General features: G+C 42.7%; 1 protein-coding gene across 1 annotated transcript; it reads left to right on the plus strand.

The window, feature by feature from the left end:
• Positions 1-513: 513 nt before the first annotated feature.
• Positions 514-23592, plus strand: LOC117967123 (uncharacterized). The gene is made up of 3 exons (XM_059012233.1): positions 514-652; positions 22308-22389; positions 22830-23592. The coding sequence occupies exons 2-3, from the start codon at positions 22310-22312 to the stop codon at positions 23590-23592; spliced, it is 843 nt and encodes a 280-aa protein (XP_058868216.1). The 5' UTR covers positions 514-652; positions 22308-22309.
• The last annotated feature ends 11 nt before the right edge of the window (positions 23593-23603 follow it).

Here is a 23603-nt window from a genome sequence, read left to right on the forward strand (position 1 = left end):
GGGCGAGTAAGTAGGGGATGTAGTGGGTGTAGGGGTTGGAGCAGGAGGGGGTGCGGGGGAGGGAGAGATGTTAAAGAGTTTGCGGATATCTGAGATTTTAGAAGAGAAGAAGGAGGCAAAGTCATCAGGGGAGATAGAGGAGGGAGGAGGAGGGGGGAGGGTTTAGGAGGGAGGAGAAGGTAGAGAATAGTTTACGTGGGTTGTTAGTGGAGGCTTGGATTACAGATTGGAAATAAGTACATTTAGCAGAGGAGAGAGTAGAGGAGAAGGAGGAGAGGAGAGTGCGGTAAAGGTCTAGGGCAGCAGGGAGTTTGGTTCCCTTCCATTTCTTTTCAGCAGATCGCAGTGTGATTCTTGCCGAGCGGAGCGCAGAGGAGAGCCAGGGATGGGGAGTCATCTGATGATTCCCCGAGTACACTTTGTAGTGTTATTTATTTGTGCTGCGGCTGTCATACCTCGAGGTTAGAAATAACCAAATACCGAGCGGGGTGAGCCTCCAACACTCCTCTGGTAAAGAACACAGCATGACCAATGAAATCGTATCTCGTGCTGTCAGGACGCCGGAATATTAGCTGATCTTGAAGCGGAGTTCCACACTAGAAAATACAGACCACAGAAAGTCTGCTGAGTGAACGCTGTGGACAAACTGAAGGTAAAGTGTTTTAAGTTGTGTTTTTAGGGTTTGCAAAGGCAATGCTTTGTCTTGTTATATTTGTTAATGTATGTATATATGTATTTATATATTTATTTTTGTCTTTATGTTGCCTTTCATTCTTTGAAGACGGGGTAATAAGAACATAAGAACATAAGAAAGTTTACAAACGAGAGGAGGCCATTCAGCCCATCTTGCTTGTTTGGTTGTTAGTAGCTTATTGATCCCAGAATCTCATCAAGGATTGAAGGATCCCAGGGTGTCAGCTTCAACAACATTACTGGGGAGTTGGTTCCAGACCGTCACAATTCTCTGTGTAAAAAAGTGCCTCCTATTTTCTGTTCTGAATGTCCCTTTATCTAATCTCCATTTGTGACCCTTGGTCCTTGTTTCTTTTTTCAGGTCGAAAAAGTCCCCTGGGTCGACAGTGTCTATACCTTTTAGAAACTCAGACACTAAATAAGGAGCCAATGCTTACTTACTTAGGTGCGTCAAAATAACACACACAGCACCAGGGTTCAAAACATACACAGGGTTCTAAACACACACAGACATGGTTATAAACACACACAGTGGGTTATAAACACACACACAGGGTTCAGCACATTTATGACTCGGACACTCACTGGGACAGTTTGCTCCCAGGCTGCCTGATGTGATCCGGTGCCAATGAAACAAGTTCAATAGCGAGCAGAAACTTGAAACAGAACAGAAGACAAGAAGAGGAGAAAGTGACGCATCAAACTCAGCGCAGAGAGCAGGACGAGAAGGGCACACATTGAAGCCAAGAGAAAAGAAACCCTGGAGTACAATACTGGATCAGGGGTCTTACTGGTTCCAGGGCAGCTCAGGTGAATTCAGGGACGCTTCTTCTCCTGCAGAGTCCATCCTCTTTGCACGCTCCGTCTGCATCTCTGTACCGACACACAAGAGAAATCTTAAATTCATACCACGTTACACACTGGAGTCACTAAATATTCAAAGACTTGTCTGTCTGTTTATCATTATTATTACACATCACAGCGCTCTTATTTATTGACTATATACTCCAGGAATGTTTCATGAAATTAAACCCACAAGGAAAGGGCCATTGTGAACACCTACAGATTCACAACCAGAAAAACTACACTTCCCATGAGCCTCTCTTGCAGGTTCACTTCAGCTACAGGGTGCACAGGGTCTCCCTCCCATTTCTCCAGAAGGACCCAGAGCCTGCAGCAAACATGCCAACTTTGAACCCTTGTGAATACACTCCAACACTACTTATTATAAACTAACCTGGCTGCACACACACACACACACACACACACACACAGTACTTGAAATGGAGACGCAGATAACCTGATTCGTAGAAAGTAAAGAATTGCTATTCACGCTGCCTTCAAACCAGCATGATACTTGTTTGTTGTTATCTTTATTGTTTATTTGTTTGTTTGTTTTGGCCCACGTGCTGTTTATTTTGTGAAAGTGTTTTGTTAAAATTGTTTATTTTCTTATTTAATAAAAAGCGGAGCCCCATGGCGCCTCAGTTTCGCCCCGCAGTTGCTGTGTGTCTTGCATTCATTTCCTGACGTCACCCCCTTCAGCCAGCCTGTTCACAGTGAAAAATATGGCATTCATTGAGATTAAGCATCCCAGGCAGGCACTGCATGCTGACGGAGGTGATGATGTAGGAAGGAGTCTCATATGAAAAATATATAAGTCACGTTCAAGCGTTTGAACATAACTAATAGCAGGATTTATTTGTTCCCAGTTTAGGGGTGTGTAACACAGTACCAGCACTTCTCAATTCAAAAGACTTCTCTACCATCACGTTTCTCAATCCCAATACAGTGCTATAATATATGTGGGCTGGTTATAGCCATCAACACTGAAAATGATCACAAGCAAAGGCTTGAGTTCCACCCCCTTTTCTATCCAAACTAGAGAGCAATTGACTTGAAACACAGCATAGACTACAACTCCCAGAGTGCATTGCAACACCAGTTGGAAGCGGTGCTTCAGAAAGGCCTCGTGAAAGCTACAATGCAGCCAACAGAGATGCACCTGCAACAGATCCAGCAGACTGCTGGGCAACGCAGCGAATGCAGTATTTGTGCCGCACGAACAAATGGCTTCTAGTAAAGAATAAAAAGTTGGGGTGCTTAACAAAGTCTTTAAAATCATTGGGACCACACAAGTCACAAGGGCTGAGGATCTCAACAGAATGGGGTGAGTGCTCAGTGCCATGTTACCAATCAATCAATCTTTATTTTATATAAGAACACAAGAACATTATTCTTATGTTATTCTTAAACTATTCCTAATCTACATTAATGATTTCGATTCTGGTATAGTAAGCAAACTTTTTAAAATTTGCATACAACATAAAAATAGGAGTTACCAATTTATCCAGTTGTTTATACTGAATCCAGATAAAATACCCAGATGCAAACACTGTTGCAGCAGCAAAGGTCATTCAAAATGATCTAGACAGCATTCAGAACTGTGCAGACACATGACAAATGACATTTAATAGAGAAAAGTGTAAAGTATTGCATGCAGGCAATAAAAATGTGCATTATAAATATCATATGGGAGATAGTGAAATTGAAGAAGGAATCTATGAAAAAGACCTAGGAGTTTATGTTGACTCAGAAATGTCTTCATCTAGACAATGTGGGGAAGCTATAAAAAAAGGCCAACGAGATGCTCGGATATATTGTGAGAAGTGTTGAATTTAAATCAAGGAAAGTAATGTTGAAACTTTACAATGCATTAGTAAGACCTCATCTAGAATATTGTGTTCAGTTCTGGTCACCTCGTTACAAAAAGGATATTGCTGCTCTAGAAAGTGTGCAAAGAAGAGCAACCAGAATTATCCCAGGTTTAAAAGGCGTGTCGTATGCAGACAGGCTAAAAGAATTGAATCTATTCAGTCTTGAACACAGAAGACTACACGGTGATCTGATTCAAGCATTCAAAATCCTAAAAGGTATAGACAATGTCGACCCAGGGAACTGAAAAAAGAAACAAGGACCAGGGGTCACAAATGGAGATTAGATAAAGGGGCATTCAGAACAGAAAATAGGAGGCACTTTTTTACACAGAGAATTGTGACGGTCTGGAACCAACTCCCCAGTAATGTTCTTGAAGCTGACACCCTGGGATCCTTCAAGAAGCTGCTTGATGAGATTCTGGGATCAATAAGCTACTAACAACCAAACGAGCAAGATGGGCTGAATGGCCTCCTCTCGTTTGTAAACTTTCTTATGTTCTTATGTTCTTATTACCCTGTCTTCAAAGAATGAAAGGCAACATAAAGACAAAAATAAATATATAAATACATATATACATACATTAACAAATATAACAAGACAAAGCATTGCCTTTGCAAACACTTAAACACAACTTAAAACACTTTACCTTCAGTTTGTCCACAGCGTTCACTCAGCAGACTTTCTGTGGTCTGTATTTTCTAGTGTGGAACTCCGCTTCAAGATCAGCTACTATTCCGGCGTCCTGACAGCACGAGATACGATTTCATTGGTTATGCTGCGTTCTTTACCAGAGGAGTGTCGTAGTTTGATTATTTCTAACCTCGAGGTATGACAGTATTTTGTCCCAGCACTGTAAAAGATACTCCAAGTGCTGTCGCTGCTTTCAGAAATCCTCCGCACACGGCTCAAACTCTTCAGCGCTCCTCTTCTCACAATCCATGTACGCTGCCATATATTTTTTGCAGTCAAATACGAATATAAAATAAAGGTAGACGAGCAGAACTGCAGAAATAATACCATGAAATACTCTGTATATACTTGAGATCGTTGATCATCTCCAGCTCTTGTCAATGTCTTCACAGATAGAGAGGGATTTGTGCACGGAACGCAACTGGATAATAAAGTCACCTGATGATTTCCATCTCTCCTCCCCGACTTCAAAACACACACACTAACCCTGCCTCAGAGCATGAATACAAAGAGATCAGATTGAAAATAAAAACTCCAGAGAACAGACGGCAAACCTTGACGTGCGCAGGCAGGGCGTGGTACTGCAAGTGCTCTTTCCTTTGATGTGCATCCTGGAGCTGAAGAGGTTAATGTCATGTTGAATAAACTACTGTATCTCTTTGCTGGATTGTTCTGATATCGTGCAAAGACAACGAGAGTACAGTTTATAGGGCAATTGTCTCGGAGACAATGTGATTTTTAAAGTTTCTCTTCAACACTGGTCACATTTTTTAATTCAAAGTGACTATCTCGTTTTGCGAGCTTGTATTAAACTGGGTAAATTGAGCAGTGCAGGGGAGCGGTCTGACTTCACTGGGCTCCTCGATCACGTCTGATAACGACACTGTCTGTGCTGGACTAGAAGCCAAGTTGGACTGCCACCTGTGACCTGTGTGTTTTTTATAGAGCCACAGACCGACACAGAGACACGAAATCACACAAAGAACAAGAAGAACTGGAAGAAGAAGAGCTCCTAAACCCCACCAGTGGTGTCGTTGAGCCGGAACCACGACTACCTCAGTCAGGCTCGACCCGTACAGTCTGGGAGCGTTAACAGAGCACTTGTATATTCCAGCATCTCCCTCCCTGACTCTCCTCAGCAGCAGTGAAGCGTTCCCGCGCTGCAGCTCAGAATCAAACAGGCTGGTCCTGTTCACATACTGAGGGGACTGATCGGCAAGCTGGTCTGTTTTGTTGCGGATCCTGTGAACTATGTGTTCCGATTCTGCTCTTCTCCAGATCACACCTGACTTCTCATCCCAGCCTCCAGCTGTATAGTTGAAGGTGCAGCTCAGGATACAGTCCTGCCCCTCAGTACACTTCACTGAGCTCGGGACTTTCACAAACTCACTGTCGCTACTCACACTGCCAGCAGCCAGTATGAGGATTGCCAATACCCCGGTAACAGCAGCAGCAGCAGGGCCAGTGAAGCACACTCTCCTCCTTAACTGGATCCTGGACTCAGTCCTTCTCTTCAAATAGAGCCTGAACAGGAGAAGAGAAAAAAGTTCAGAAAAAAAGCACCAGGGTTATAAACACACACACACACACACAGACACACACAGACAGACAGATAGGCAGACACCACCCCCCCCCCCCCACACACACACCCCTACACACACACACAAACAGCCCTACACACAGTGACAGAGACCCCCCCCCACACACACACACATACACAGTAGAAAAATGACACAGAACAGAAGACAAGAAGAGGAGAAAGTGATGCATCAAACTCAGCGCAGAGAGCAGGACGAGAAGGGCACACATTGAAGCCAAGAGAAAAGAAACCCTGGAGTACAATACTGGATCGGGGGTCTTACTGGTTCCAGGGCAGCTCAGGTGAATTCAGGGACGCTTCTTCTCTTGCAGAGTCCATCCTCTTTGCACGCTCCGTCTGCATCTCTGTACCGACACACAAGAGAAATCTTAAATTCATACCACGTTACACACTGGAGTCACTAAATATTCAAAGACTCGTCTGTCTGTTTATCATTATTATTACACATCACAGCACTCTTAGTTATAGACTATATACTCCAAGAAAGTTTCATGAAATTAAACCCACAAGGAAAGGGCCATTGTGAATGCCTACAGATTCACAACCAGAAAAACTACACTTCCCATGAGCCTCTCTTGCAGGTTCATTTCAGCTACAGGGTGCACAGGGTCTCCCTCCCATTTCTCCAGAAGGACCCAGAGCCTGTAGCAAACATGCCAGCTTTGAACCCTTGTGAATACACGCCAACACTGCTTATTATAAACTAACCTGGCTGCACACACACACACACACACACACACACACGTGCGCGTCGCCTAATTGGGATTGCTGCTGAAATGGGATACAACTCTGGGAGACGGTTCTTCCCAGTGCTGTTGACGTTGTTTAATTGGGACGTCACTTTGTTTAATTGGGATGCAGTATTTTCAAATGATGAATGGAGATCGCTTTTCAGAGCAAGACAGGTGGTGCAGCGCTGTGCAGGGTGTGTGTGATTACACTGTGACTTGAGTACATTGAGTAAAGCACGCTGAGCTCCTGAAGGAGGAAGAGGAGGAGTCTCCTGTGGTAATATATATATATATAAATATATATATTCTCTCATTTTGTATGTACTGACTAGCGTTGGTACTGTTTTAACATGTTAGTTGCTTCACATTGCATTTTAAGAATACATGCTGCTAAAACATTGCTTAATTATATAATAACCGAAGGCTGGTGTCACTTACAATAGAAGGATGCAGTGCTTTTAACTATCGGGAGTTTCTCTTTATCTGAGGTGATTGTGTCATTGTTTGTAATTGGCGCTCCTGATGCAGGTTACGTGCTGCATGTTGTGTTCATTCACTCCACTCAGGATTTATACTATGTGTTCATTATGTAATTGGCAGCTAATTTCCTTGTTTGTCTTTTCAGATATATATGTATGCTGTGTTGGAGAGAATCATGGGTGAGGTTCGAGGCATTGCAATTTCTGTCTGTGAGAAAGGACGGGCGGGGCTGCGGTGTGCAGTGAAGTCTATGGAAAGAAAGTGAGAATATTGATTCTGGTTGTTTTGTGAGCCGTATCGACACGGGATTGTTTGTAGTGAAACAATCTGTTTGAATGCTATTTTGCACAGTAGATTATTGGAAGACTGGAAGTTTTCTTATTGCTGTTTGTGTTTCTTTGTTAAGATTCAGTTTAACCATTCCACTGACCTGTTTGTGTGGGGTCTGTGTAATTGCTGTTTGTGTGGGGGCTGTGTAATTGCTGTTTGAAGCCCGATGTCCTTGCGATTCCTCACTCTCGGTCCTTTTTTTTATTGATTTAATTGTGTATTTGTTGCTGTATTTTATTAGAACATGGGCTTTTAACTATCTTGCCTGTTTATTGTTTTTGTTCATTAAACGTTGTGTACTGTTTTAATAATAGAATAGATGTAATTTCTAAAACTACAGTTTAAAGTATAAACCTAATTTACTGCAGCTGTGTCAGATCCTTTGCAGGTTGCTCCTCCGGTGGCTTGGGCTGGTACTGCACCCCTGACAAATTCACAGTGCACTTTATTGATTAGTAATAGATTAGTAATAGTATTTTGTGTTTCCTTTGTTATTGTTCTTAATTATCTGGTTGAGTTTTGGTGGTTTATTTGATTATTTTACCTACACAAGGCTTATATCTTTATTTATTTGAGTGATTTGTGGCACTAGAATTCTTCTTGTTTGCACTTTTCCTGTGGGTTGGACAGAGCTGCGCCTCCAGCCACCCACCCAAAACATAAGTCACGTTCAAGCGTTTAAACATTACTAATAGCAGGATTTATTTTTTTCTCAGTTTAGGGGTGTGTAACACAGTACCGGCATTTCTGAATTCAAAAGACTTCTCTACCATCATGTTTCTCAATCCCAATGCAGTGTTATAATATATGTGGGCTGGTTATAGCCATCAGCACTGAAAATGATCACAAGCAAAGCCTTGAGTTCCACCCCCTTTTCTATCCAAACTAGAGAGCGGTTGACTTGAGACACAGCATAGACTACAACTCCCAGAGTGCATTGCAAACAGCATGGGAACTTGCTCCATAGCACAGCTTGTAGACTTGTAGTTTCAGTTAAAAACGTAGAACGATTGTGTTGAGTTGCGCATTAGACAGGAGTCTGTTAACATGGAGACGAGTTACCAGCCTATCAAAACTCATGAAGTGATTCTTTACCTCTCGAGTCTGGCTGATTTGTTCGTTGTAACAAGGAAACTGGGTTGTCTCTCAACTCATTGAGTGTTATGAAACTGAAGACCGTATGTGCCATGTTGGATCCAAATTCCCGCTTACTTAGTGCATGATAAGAACTCTGTGTGAGCCAAAATGGCGTCAGTTACATCCTCCAGACCATAGCTATGATCCAGACGGTGTGTACTTTCTAGAGAGCTGCTTCACGCTGTCAGCAAATCAGATTATAAGCTTGTGCACCATAATTAATTATAGTTCTTCTTAGTTTACTATGTACGTAACCTTGTGTAAGTCTGCCAAACAAATAAATAATAAAATGAATCACTACTAGTTGTAGCCTCTGTGTGTTTGGTATTTTTTATACACATACAAAATTAATCATATCTATAGTTAACTATTTTGCACAAATTATGATTAATACTTCTAAGTCATCTTGAGTAAAGTCAGCCAAATTACTAAATAATAATAATAATAATAATAATAATAATAATAATAATAATAATAATAATAGAGATATACACCTAATTTCCAAAATAAATAAATACAAACATCTACTGCTATTGTAACGTTATTGTACCCAAGGCTTAATTATATAACTTGTGATTACATATTGTGATTACAAAGATTACATGACGATTTACAACTACGGATAAATATTTTATAATTCAATAATGACGGCGATTCCTCTTAGTCCACAAGGTGACACGTAGTATCAGCTACGATACAACGACCTTTTAGGAGGATATTGCACATTCTAACGGATGACGTTCTTAAACGTCTATTATATTTTACATTATTAAATATACATTTTCTAAATGTTATTTTACTGTGGTAAATACTATATATATACACATTTAAACTTTCTTTATATAAAATGTACATGTTGCGGTTATGGGTCTGCTTCAACGTGTGATTGATCACATGACTAATCCCTAAAGGTTTACTGGATAGAAGAGGAATTAGGCAAACAGCGTTTTACTCTGTGCTGAATAAATACCACGGATTAGTTCCACAAATACCACTCGCTCGAGCCTCTCATTTTTGTTGTTGTAAAAAACAATGAGTGACTCCAAATGTATAGAAAAAAAAACACATAAGAAATGCAACTGACTTTTTTAAAAGATGAAATTAAATTAGATTGATACTGATGGCTAAACAATGCTAATGTTTCAAACTGTTATGTTATCTCTAGGATTGTAAATATATATTATTATTTTTTGTCAAACTATATTTAATGTTTATGAACCCAGTCAACCAAATATAGATTCTCCCTAGCTTTTGTGATGTGCAGTTCGTCTCGTTCTTTCTGGTTCAAATAAACCTACGTAAACAATCCTAATGCCGTCTACATTGATTGGTTTTGTGTCATTGAATCAGTGAATCAATTGAATGAAATGAATCGATTCACCAAACTGAACTGAATCAAATGAATCGAGACACTAAAAAGAATCGAGAACTGCCCATCACTGCTCCGCACCACTACCAGGCAAAGGTAGAAGATCACCTATTGTCCCGCCCATCGAGCATGATTGACGGTAGCTCGAAAAGATTGTGCCAAAATGAAAAGACGAAATAAATAAAGAAATAAAAAACGAAATAAATACCTCTTTCAAGCTGCTGCTCCTGCTCTACTCCCCTTCGTCTCCTCCCTCCTCAACACCTCTCTACTTTCTGGTATCTTTCCCTCTGCCTTCAAAAAAGCCTCTATCACTCCCCTCCTCAAAAAACCTACTCTCGACCCCACCTCCCTCCAGAGCTACCGTCCTGTCTCCCTCCTACCCTTCCTCTCCAAAATCCTCGAGCGGACTGTACACTGCCAGCTCTCTGCTTTCCTGTCCAACCAGTCTCTGCTTGACCCTCTCCAATCTGGCTTCCGCTCTGCTCACTCCACTGAAACCGCCCTCCTGTCTGTCACCAACTCACTTAAGTGTGCCCGAGCTGCCTCTCTCTCCTCTGCCCTAATTCTCCTCGACCTCTCTGCTGCCTTTGACACTGTTGATCACTCTATTCTACTATCATCTCTTGCTGACCTGGGGATCTCTGGCACTGCTCTGGCCTGGTTCTCCTCCTACTTCTCCAACTGCACTTACCAGGTAACCTGGCGTGGAGCAACCTCCACACCTCACCCTCTCTTAACTGGAGTCCCCCAAGGGTCAGTCTTGGGTCCTCTCCTGTTCTCTCTCTACACCCGCTCCCTGGGCCCCCTCATCGCATCCTATGGTTTCTCCCATATTTTTACCTGTCTGTCTGCTATTTCCTCCTGGATGCACTCGCATCACCTCAAACTCAACCTCTCTAAATCTGACCTCCTTTTCTTTCCCTCCTCCTCCTCCCCCTCCTCTGATCTCTCTATCTCTGTTCCTCTGGAATCTACCACACTCTCTCCCTCTTCCTACGCTAAGAACCTCGGAGTCACCCTGGACCCCTGCCTCTCTTATTCCCAGCACATCTCCACTCTGGCACGCACTTGCCGATTCTTCCTGAGCAACATCCGAAGAATCCGACCCTTCCTAACCAACTATGCTACCCAGCTCCTGGTCCAGGCCCCGTATACTCTCCCGCCTAGACTACTGCAACTGCCTCCTGGCTGGCCTCCCTGCGTCCGCCACCCGTCCGCTCCAGCTCATCCAGAACTCTGCTGCCCGCCTGGTGTTCTCTCTGCCTCGCTTCGCCCACGCTACTCCACTACTCCGCTCGCTCCACTGGCTCCCGATCACCGCTCGCATCCAGTTCAAGACTCTTGTACTAGCCTACAGATGCCTTGACCAGACTGCACCCAGCTACCTCCAGACCCTCATCTCTCCCTACACCCCCACTCGACCTCTCCGCTCCGCCTGCACTAGAAGACTAGCTCTACCTCCGCTACGCTCCCCTGCCTCCTGAGCCCGCTCCTTCTCCACCATTGCTCCGCAGTGGTGGAATGACCTTCCTACAGATGTCAGGACTGCCCAGTCCCTGACCACACTCCGGCGCCTCCTTAAGACTCACCTCTTCAAACAGCACCTGTAGAACTCCTCTGTTCGTATCCTGGGACACTATCACCCTTCATTTAAATGTGCTTTATTTTGCTCTTATCTGCCCCCTATTTTACTGCATTTAATCCTGTACTTCAGAATACTGTAATCTGCCAAGTGTTTAACCTGCAGTACTTTGTATTTAATCACATCCTGATGTAACTATCACTATTTAATCATATCCTGATGTCACTATCACTATTATCTGCTGTATTATTGAATTGTGGTTTGTCACACTTGTACTTTGCTTGAACAAAAGTTATTGTATTTCTTGCTCTTATTGTATTACTTGTATTGTAACACTTGAAATGTATTTGCTTACGATTGTAAGTCGCCTTGGATAAAGGTGTCTGCTAAGAAATAAATAATAATAATAATAATAATAATAATAATAATAATAATAATAATAATAATAATAAAAATTACCTGATTGGCGTAGGGGCGCCATAAACTTTGCCTATACAGGGTGGCAAGTTGCACAGAAACCGGACCTGGTTAGTTAGTGACAAAAAAATAAATAAATCTCTGTCTGTTTCAGAACACCAATAATATATTCAACATGCATCTCATTGGTGATTTAGAAATGCGTATTTCAGTTCAACTATCACAAACTGTCCCCTCTCTCTCTCTCTCTCTCTCTCTCTCTCTCTCTCTCTCTCTCTCTGTGTGTACCTTTCTCGTGCTTCTCGTTGCCTCAGTCGTTCAAAGGTTTTGTTCTTTTCGGGAGTGTCTCAAAAGGTCGGTTATCTTCTTGTTTTTAGCTAGGCGAACGAGAGGCATTTCTGTGCGAAAACACTTTCACTTTCACTCTATCAGTGCCATCGTAACATGAGTTGAGAGGAGGGAGGAGCGAGCAGAGTGTCACTATAATGAACGAGAAATGAAGTGCTGATATTTGGATGAATAATAAGAGCTCTCGATCCATATGTTTAGGGTTCATAAATCCTCCGAGAATACAATATACAGCTCCGGCCAAACGCGTTGCATCCCCCTCTATATAGAATGAACTAATTGTGCTTCATAAAGACTGTGTATTAATATCAATGTGGGGACAACATTTGAGAAAATGTCTCCACAAAGATACTATGTCCTGAAGAAACGACGTTGTGCGGACGTCCCCACTTTGTAAAACACCTTTGTAGAACGAAATATGCCTTCAAAAAAAAAGTGCCAAAATATTTAGTTTGTTGTCGACTTTCACCCTGTGTGCAGTTTTGTCTAAATAGAATTCAACGAGAAGTCCTCACAAATTTAGGAATTTTCAAGCTAATTTTCCGGTCCCGTTATATGAGGCGCCGTTAAGGCCATAATTCAAACTGACACCTCATTATTATTTATTTCTTAGCAGACGCCCTTATCCAGGGTCACTTACAATTGTTACAAGATATCACATTATTTTTACATACAATTACCCATTTATACAGTTGGGTTTTTACTGGAGCAATCTAGGTAAAGTATCTTGCTCAAGGCAGCAGTGTGGAGTAGTGGTTAGGGCTCTGGACTTTTGACCGGAGGGTCGTGGGTTCAATCCCAGGTGGGGGACACTGCTGCTGTACCCTTGAGCAAGGTCCTTTACCTAGATTACTCCAGTAAAAAAAATACCATTTAAAAAAAAAAAAAAAACAGCTGTGTTTATCTTTTCAGAAGTCATGTACAATACTACCTGAAGACCTAAGAGAAAGTAGCTGGAGGACAAAATATGTATTGTAGAAGAAGCTTAGTTGACCTGCATCCAATTAAAATAATAACTGAATTACAATAAAGCAATATATGTGGTTAGCAAAGTGATGGTATGGTTCATCATTTCCATTATGTTTTAAAACCTAATTATATTATTCAATTAATAGCCCTATAACACCAATCTAATGTTATTTAGCAAAGATATGTGTGTATTTCCTAAGAAACATGTACGAATAAACTGCTATAGCCATGTCCAGCATTTCCTTTCTGGTCTCATGTCAGAATATACACCGGTGTTTAAAGCAGCTCGTGCCTCTAAACGCTCCGAGTGTTCAGAAGACCGGCTCGTGCTTCACACACCGCGCGTGATCTTTCCGTTGCAATTTTCTTAACACCAGAAGCTCGCGAGTGCCAGAGACTGAGGCGATTGAGACAGACCACTCAAGATTGAGCTCAGGTAATTACTATTTAATTATATAATATATATCATCTATCAACTATATTGTTTAACATTCTTTCGAGGTATGACCCAGACCCGGTTTCTGGGATGGAACCGCATAACAGTCTCGCGTTTTGAATGGTCCACGTCTGTCACATGAACATGTCGTCACACGAGTGGAAAAGCTTGCAGGCATTTTTAACATTGTGATCAGAGAGAGAGAGAGATATGCTTTCCACAACCTTACCATTAAAATATAATGTGGTATTACACTGTACTGATATTACAAACTATGAGGAATTACTTTATATAAATTATCATGTTATGCACGAATGTAAGAATTGGCTTTCTGTGGTGGTGTACTTTTTTCTTTCAAGTAGCATATATCTATAATCGTTTTTGCGATATATTTTAATATAAAATGTTACTATTGCAGTTTTGTAAGAGGATACATTAGTTTATCTCTAATGTAATCATAGTTTTACATATAGACTGCCCCTGTTTTCATTTACATCGCAAATTCTGGGCTGCTTTGGTTTTTAGATAACGTCCCAAATTCTGGGCCGATTTGCATTTTCGAATTCAGCCCAGTTTTGGGGACTCAGCGGACAGCCGAGTTTCTAAGTCATCCATGCACAGTTTACCATAAACTGGATCGTGGATTCATTTGAGAGTAACCCTTAGTACATGAATCAAAGTTAATGTATTTTTCGCTCTCCCCAGAAATCGTTTTTTTTAAATTATTTTTTTATGAAAAAACAGAAATAAAATGTAAATGTTAAAAAAAAACGCATTTCTTATATTAAAACACATTTTTGGGAAGGAACATGGTATTCCAAAAAAAGGACATCTCATTTTCTTATGTAACGTCCATCAATATATTGAAGTGTTTCAGGTTCTTTTTGGACAGAAATGAGACTGCAACTGTGAGTAGATGAAGGCCGTTTATTTTGACAATAATTAAATAATCACAAAACAAAATCATAAAGTGAGTTAAAGGAGACTGGGAGTCAAAAGTGAAAATAAATGATTGTAGTATTTTTTCTTTTACCCTACCCTTCCCAGACTTTTCCCTGCCCCTCTGCACTCCAATTCCCCTCCACACACGTGTACCACCATGCAACCCCTGCACGCACACACCACCATGCAACCCCTACATGCACACACCACCATGCAACCCCTGCACGCACACACCACCATGCAACCCCTACATGCACACACCACCATAAGACCCCAGCACACACACACCACCATGCAACCCCTGCACACACACACCACCATGCAACCCCTACACGCAGACACCACCATGCAACCCCTACACGCACACACCACCATGCAACCCCTACATGTATACACCCACCATGCAACCCCTACACGCAGACACCACCATGCAACCCCTACATGCACACACCACCATGCAACCCCTGCACGCACACACCACCATGCAACCCCTACACGCAGACACCACCATGCAACCCCTACACGCAGACACCACCATGCAACCCCTACATGCACACACCACCATGCAACCCCTGCACGCACACACCACCATAAGAGCCCAGCACACACACACCACCATGCAACCCCTACATGCACACACCACCATGCAACCCCTGCACGCACACACCACCATGCAACCCCTACACACAGACACCACCATGCAACCCCTACATGCACACACAACCATGCAACCCCTGCACGCACACACCACCATGCAACCCCTACACGCAGACACCACCATGCAACCCCTACATGCACACACCACCATGCAATCCCTGCACACAGACGCCACCATGCAACCCCTGCACGCACACACCACCATGCAACCCCTACATTCACACACCAACATGCAACCCCTACATGCACACACCACCATGCAACCCCTGCACGCACACACCACCATGCAACCTCTACATGCACACACCACCATGCAACCCCTGCACGCACACACCACCATGCAACCCCTGCACGCACACACCACCATTCAACCCCTACATGCACACACCACCATGCAACCCCTGCACGCACACACCACCATTCAACCCCTACATGCACACACCACCATGCAACCCCTGCACGCATACACCACCATGCAACCCCTACATGCACACACCACCATGCAACCCCTACATGCACACCGTAGCAATCCTTTGCAAAATATATTTTCGGGTATTCAGCCCCATTCATGTCTATGGCAGTGTTAAAAAATGGGGCCCCGCCACAAAAAAAAAAATCAAGTTCCTAACCCCCACAGAACCTGAGATACGCCCTGTCAAAAATGTCCAAAAACTACCCTTTTCGGGGTCATATCTCCATGACCCTGGGGCCTAGAAACCGGGTTGAACTTCCTAGGGTAATGTCTGGGGGCCCTCTTTCACAGGGAGCCATCCGTTTTCAAATGGTACATTTTCAATAAATTTACACATTTTCAGCATGATGGCATGTCAAGGTTGCATTTCCAAAAGCTTTTGATCACCAGGTTGGCAAAAAAAAGTCTAAACTGGTGTCCTTTCTAGCTGGGGACATGTCGCTTGGAGGTGGACCTCCATACCGATTTTCAAGTCTCGGGGACCCCCGGAACCCGAGATAAAGCACCCTGAAAAATGTCTATGGGAAATCCCATTATAAAACCCCTTTGGGGCAACGCCCACCATCTGGCAGTGGGGTGGCGTATGAACCCGTGGCCAATGTCTTTCTTTAGCTAAGACTCTTGTGCACGCAAAGAGTGCCCTTCTGAGTTCGTTGGCCCAGGGGTCGTGGAGATACGGGTACGATAAGAGACCACCCCCTTCCCTATGGCAAATCCCATTATAAAAACACCATCGGGGTAAAGCTCGGCCAATGGCGGTCGTGGGTCGTACAAACTCGAAGGAACCCATTTTCTTTAGCTAAGACTGTTGTGCATCTAAAGAGAGTACTAGCGAGTTTGTTGGCCCAGGATTTGTGGACTCATGGGGTACGACAGGAGGACACCCCCCCGCCGATTTCCTATAGCAAAATACATACAAAAAATGTCCATTATATATAAGACCTGAAATGTGCACATTTTGTAGTGTATTTATGCAACAGAAGCACCAATTTAAGTCCATTCCAAGTGTTTTGTGATCACAGTATCAGCTTGGGTGTTTCGGAGCATAGATTTGCACCAAAAGCGAGCAGAGGCCAAAAAAAAGCACTATATACCCTATTCTTTAAAATATCTCTTTGCAGTGCAAATTTGAGGAACGCAACCACTTAACAACTTGCAAATTGGTACTGCAATTTAAAGGCCTGTAGTGTCAGACTGGTAGTCCCTAACTGATTCAAGTGTTTTTGGAATGATTCCTGCAAAGAGTGATTTATAAGAAAAAAGAGAGATTGACAAACAGCATTTTGCTTTATATGCAGAAACGGGCAACTACAAGAGGGTGTCAAACAAGCTGTGAATGTCCTAGGAGGCTACAGAGTACCTTTGGGTATGAATCCAGATGCTCGCAGTACCTGTTCTTAGATGTCCGAAACCACTGTATCGCTGTATAACTGTATACCCTATAAATATCACTTGTTATTGTGTATTTGAGGAACACAACCAATTACAAACTTCATTTGAATTGCTGTGCTATCAGAATATCAGTGTATAACTTTGCTGGGTATTGCAGTGTATGCTGGGTATCAAAAGGCCTTCACTTTTACAAAAGGCTGTCAAAATTTAAAAAAGGCCGTCAAAGTTACAAAAAAATAGGTGTGCTCCTAACCCAATACTTGTCTTTTCAATTCTGTGCAGCCAAATACTTGTAGTTAAAAGTTTTAAGAATTAAGCCTACTGTTTGTTGTTCTGTCCTAAACCAGCAGTTTGTCACTCAAATTTATTAAATAAACGGGGGGGAGGGGGTCATCAGATTATTCTCCATTTTATTGCAGCTGAGGTACCGTTCAGTTGAGCGAAAATTGTAAAGGGGTACTCGAGCTGAAACCTCCAGATAGAAGGGGTACAGTTTCAAAAAAAGGTTGAAAACCCCTGACCTACAGTATAAACTATCAGGAATAGATAAGGGAAATGTTGACTAATACAATACAATAGGATTTATTTGAAGTTGTTGAAGGGCACTGGTCTCTTAAACCCAGAAGTTCTGATAAACCCCTCCACCTCACTATATATTTATGGACATTACATAAGCAAATGAGATATCCTTTTTTTTTTGGTGTACCATGTTCCTAAATGTTTTCTGGGGAGAGTAGAAATACATTAACTTTGATTCATGTACTAAGGGTTACTCTTAAATGAATTAACGGTCCAGTGGTAAACTGTGCATGCATGACTAGAAACTCGGCTGTCAGCTAAGCAGAATATCTCAAAAACTGGCCTGAATTCAAAAATGCAGAATTCGGAACGTTATCTAAAAACCAGAGCAGCCCAGAAATTGGGATGTTATCAAAGCGGCCCAGAATTTGGGACGTTATCTAAAAACCAAAGCGGCCCAGAATTTGGGACGTTATCTAAAAACCAAAGCGGCCCAGAATTTGGGACGTTATCTGCAAACCAAATCGGCTCAGAATTTGCGATGTAAATGAAAACAGGGGCAGTCTATATGTAAAACTGTGATTACATTAGAGATAAACTAATGTATCCTCTAACAAAACTGCAATAGTGTATACATTTTATATTAAAATATATTGCAAAAACGATTATAGATATATGCTACTTGAAAGAAAAAAGTACACCACCACAGAAAGCCAATTCTTACATTCGTGCATAACATGATAATTCATATAAAGTAATCACCCATAGTTTGTTAAGAACATAAGAACATAAGAAAGTTTACAAACGAAAGGAGGCCATTCAGCCCATCTTGCTCGTTTGGTTGTTAGTAGCTTATTGATCCCAGAATCTCATCAAGCAGCAAAAACAATTTTCTGATTTCTGTTCATGTGGGATTGTCACCTTTCAAACCCAGTGGCCCTCGGTAGTTTACCATTAAACAACAGTTTGCCCAAATCTGATTGATGCTGCCTGCTAGAGACAGTGCCACTGCAGAATCCCAGCTGTGGTGCTCTTTAACTCTCTAAGGGCTCTCTCAACTAAGATCCTCGGACGAGCAATGAAGCCTCACAGAAGACCCACAATACCTGAAGGCCTAGTTATTTCTTTGTCAGAGATGGATCCAGTGTAGAGATGAATGTAATCGCTCCACATAGGGCAATTCCAATCAGTCCTTTGAAAATGGTGTAATTTTTGTAGGTCGAGAAAGCCTCAGACTGTAATGTAAGTGATGATGGGTTTTCACATCTGAGCTCTGTGCAGTCCAGAATGACTCTCAGCTTTGGACAATACTGTCTAAACTTCTCCGGCATTGTAGTGTTTAGTTGTTCTTTGGACATCCAGATAGGCACTGAACCTAACACTAAATACAGGTAGTTAGCCCAGGTGATGATTATACGACTGACAGTGGAAACACTAACTTTAAAAATGTCGGACAAAACCTTCTCTTTCAAACCTGCAGGCAACACGACAAAATATATATATAAAAACTCATCAATGAGTGGAAGTGTTGGCTGGGTGTTGTATGCCCATCAATTGCTACCAAGCCCATTTTCTGTACCTTGAACCAATAGACCAGTCTTCCAGCAGACGGTTCAGTTGAGTCCCGAAAAGCTTTAAAAACATGTTCAGATGAGAAGCGAGTATAATAGCGGAAGTCTTCATCTGAGGCACAGAAACTATCGATTTGTAGCTCTAAAGAAAATTAAAACTAAAGATAATTTATAATCCTGGTCTTGCAACTCCTTTATCCTCTCCAGTGCCGTATCCAGTGCACCTAAGATTAACAATAAATAAATACACAATATTTTTGTTTTATAACATTCTGTGCAGCGCACAATATGAATTACTCTGACAGTAAGAATAAATATGCAACATACTGTATTTTAATAATTTAGTAATCTTGTAAATTGATTTGGATAAATGCTTTAGCTAAATGAATTAATAATAATAATAATAATAATAAAAATAATAATAATAATAATAATAGATTTTAAAAAATAAATAATGAGCACATGCAGTCTTTCATTAAGTAGAATTACAAACGTATTTGTGTACTAAATGTTATTTAATTCAATAATCAAAATACAGTACAATACAATCTGCTCTGTCAAAAGGCCATTCTCTATTTGGCAGTCGCCCATCCCCCCTCAATTTAAAACGGTAGGGAACACACCCTTTGTTTTGAAGTTTTCGACCGGTTGGCGAAGTAAAGACATCAGACGGCTTGAGGTGCTAATTACATAATGTGCTTCCTCGTTTTATCTACGCCCCCCTCTGGTGAAAAGCTACGTAACATACGTCACTTTAAATCTGCTTCAACATGGGTTGCATCCTATCGGTCTGTCACCCACTGAACGACACTGCGTCCGAAGAAGATACAGGGTTCTTGGGGGGGCTGGGGGAGGGGAGCAGGGGGGGCTCGGGGGGGGCTGGGGGAGGGGGGGCTTGGGGTGGGGAGGTGTGCGGGGGGGGCTGGGGGAGGGAGCGGGGGGGCTGGGGGAGTGGAGCGGGGGGCTCGTGGGGGGCTCGGGGGGGCTGGGGGAGTTGAGCGGGGGGCTTGGGGTGGGGAGGTTTGCGGGGGTGGATGGGCGCAGGGGCTAGAAACTAAAACCACTGGCTAAGCTGATCGGAAATGACCAGCACTATCTTAGCCATTTTGTTTTACTTTATTATCCTCCTATGAAATCCGTGCGGCTCACCCCGACCCCAGAGGAACAACCAAGGAACCCCGACCAGGTTAATCAAATCTGGGTTCACTTTATTACAGAGCTCACACACACTTAAAATAACAGTACAACCTCTAGCAACTGTCAATGGATTACACAATACGGATCATATATATAAGAACATAAGAACGTTTACAAACGAGAGGAGGCCATTCAGCACATCTTGCTCGTTTGGTTGTTAGTAGTTTATTGATCCCAGAATCTCATCAAGCAGCTTCTTGAAGGATCCCAGGGTGTCAGCTTCAACAACATTACTGGGGAGTTGGTTCCAGACCCTCACAATTCTCTGTGTAAAAAAGTGCCTCCTATTTTCTGTTCTGAATGTCCCTTTATCTAATCTCCATTTGTGACCCCTGGTCCTTGTTTCTTTTTTCAGGTCAAAGAAGTCCCCTGGGTCGACATTGTCTATACCTTTTAGGATTTTGAATGCTTGAATCAGATCACCGCGTAGTCTTCTTTGTTCAAGACTGAATAGATTCAATTCTTTTAGCCTGTCTGCATACGACACGCCTTTTAAACCTGGGATAATTCTGGTTGCTCTTCTTTGCACTCTTTCTAGAGCAGCAATATCCTTTTTGTAACGAGGTGACCAGAACTGAACACAATATTCTAGATGAGGTCTTACTAATGCATTGTAAAGTTTCAACATTACTTCCCTTGATTTAAATTCAACACTTCTCACAATATATCCGAGCATCTTGTTGACCTTTTTTACAGCTTCCCCACATTGTCTAGATGAAGACATTTCTGAGTCAACATAAACTCCTAGGTCTTTTTCATAGTTCCCTTCTTCAATTTCAGTATCTCCCATATGATATTTATAATGCACATTTGTATTGCCTGCGTGCAGTACTTTACACTTTTCTCTATTAAATGTCACTTGCCATGTGTCTGCCCAGTTCTGAATGCTGTCTAGATCATTTTGAATGACCTTTGCTGCTGCAGTGTTTGCATCTGGGTATTTTACCTGGATTCAGTATAAACAACTGGATAAATTGGTAACTTCTATTTTTGTGTCGTATGCAAATTTTAAAAAGTTTGCTTACTATACCAGAATCGAAATCATTAATGTAGATTAGGAATAGCTTAAGAATAACATAAGAATAATGTTCTTGTGTTCTTATATAAAATAAAGATTGATTGATTGATAACATGGCACTGAACACTCACCCCACTCTGTTGAGATCCTCAGCCCTTGTGACTTGTGCGGTCCCAACGATTTTAAAGACTGACATGTTAAGTACCCCAACTTTTTATTCTTTACTAGAAGCCATTTGTTCGTGTGGCACAAATGCTGCATTCGCTCCGTTGCCTAGCAGTCTGGTGGATCTGTTGCAGGCGCATCTCTGTTGGAGGCATTGTAGCTTTCACAAGGCCTTTCTGAAGAACCTCTTCCCACTGGTGTTGCAATGCACTCTGGGAGCTGTAGTCTATGCTGTGGTTCAAGTCAACCGCTCTCTAGTTTGGATAGAAAAGGGGGTGAACTCAAGCCTTTGCTTGTGATCATTTTCAGTGCTGATGGCTATAACCAGCCCACATATATAGCACTACATTGGGATTGAGAAACGTGATGGTAGAGAATTATACTGTGTAGAGAATACTGTGTTCCAAACCCCTAAACTGGGAACAAATAAATCCTGATATTTGTTATGTTCAAACGCTTGAACGTGACTTATATATTTTTCATGTGAGACTCCTTCCTACGTCATCACCTCCTTCAGCATGCAGTGCCTGCCTGGGATGCTTAATCTCAGCAGCTGCTCTACGAGTCACGCTTTTTTGAATCTTAATAAAAAGAAAACGAATGAAATCCTGTGCATCCTGTAGCTGAAGTGAACCTGCAAGAGAGGCTCATGGGAAGTGTAGTTTTTCTGGTTGTTAATCTGTAGGCGTTCACAATGGCTCTTTCCTTGTGGGTTTAATTTCATGAAACTTTCCTGGAGTATATAGTCTATAACGAAGAGTGCTGTGATGTGTAATAATAATGATAAACAGACAGACGAGTCTTTGAATATTTAGTGACTCCAGTGTGTAACGTGGTATGAATTTAAGATTTCTCTTGTGTGTCGGTACAGAGATGCAGACGGAGCGTGCAAAGAGGATGGACTCTGCAGGAGAAGAAGCGTCCCTGAATTCACCTGAGCTGCCCTGGAACCAGTAAGACCCCCGATCCAGTATTGTACTCCAGGGTTTCTTTTCTCTTGGCTTCAATGTGTGCCCTTCTTGTCCTGCTCTCTGCTCTGAGTTTGATGTGTCACTTTCTCCTCTTCTTGTCTTCTGTTCTGTTTCAAGTTTCTGCTCGCTATTGAACTTGTTTCATTGGCACCGGATCACATCAGGCAGCCTGGGAGCAAACTGTCCCAGTGAGTGTCCAAGTCATAAATGTGCTGAACCCTGCGTGTCTGTTTACAACCCTCTGTGTGTGTGTTTATAACCCTTTGTGTGTGTGTTTATAACCCTGTGTGTGTGTCTCTCTCTCTCTCTTTCTGTGTTTCTGAACCCTGGTGCTGTGTGTGTGTGTGTGTGTGTGTCTCTCTCTCACTCACTCACTCTCTGTCTCTCTCACTCTCTGAACTTTTTGCTCTTCTCCTGTTCAGGCTCTATTTGAAGAGAAGGACCAAGTCCAGGATCCAGTTAAGGAGGAGAGTGTGCTTCACTGGCCCTGCTGCTGCTGCTGTTACCGGGGTATTGGCAATCCTCATACTGGCTGCTGGCAGTGTGAGCAGCGACAGTGAGTTTGTGAATGTCCCGAGCTCAGTGAACTGTACTGAGGGGCAGGACTGTATCCTGAGCTGCTCTTTCGACTACACAGCTGGGGGCTGGGATGAGAAGTCAGGTGTGATCTGGAGAAGAGCAGAATCGGACCACATCGTTCACAGGATCCGCAACAACACAGACCAGCTTGCCGATCAGTCCCCTCACTATGTGAACAGGACCAGCCTGTTTGATTCTGAGCTGCAGCGCGGGAACGCTTCTCTACTGCTGAGGAGAGTCAGGGAGGAAGATGCTGGAGAATACAGGTGCTCTGTTTCCACTCCCAGACTGTCCAGGTCGGGCCTGACTGAGGTAGTCGTGGTTCCGGCTCCACCCACAACAGCACCAGCTCATGTGACAGTCCTGAGCTCTGACCGACACGCCTGGTGGGGTTTAGGAGCAGTTCTTGCTCTTTGTGTGATTGCAGGGCTCTGTGTCGGTCTGTGGCTCTATAAAAAACGCACAGGTTACACGTGGAAGTCCAACAAGGCTTCTAGTCCAGCACAGGCAGTGCCATTATCAGACGTGATCGTGACGCCCAGTGAAGCCAGACTGTTCCCCTGCACTGCTCAATGTACCCAGTTTAATACAAGCTCCCAAAACTAAATAGTCACTTT

This window comes from Acipenser ruthenus, chromosome 44 (assembly GCF_902713425.1).
Source record: "Acipenser ruthenus chromosome 44, fAciRut3.2 maternal haplotype, whole genome shotgun sequence".
In the NCBI taxonomy this organism is placed as follows: Eukaryota; Metazoa; Chordata; class Actinopteri; order Acipenseriformes; family Acipenseridae; genus Acipenser; species Acipenser ruthenus.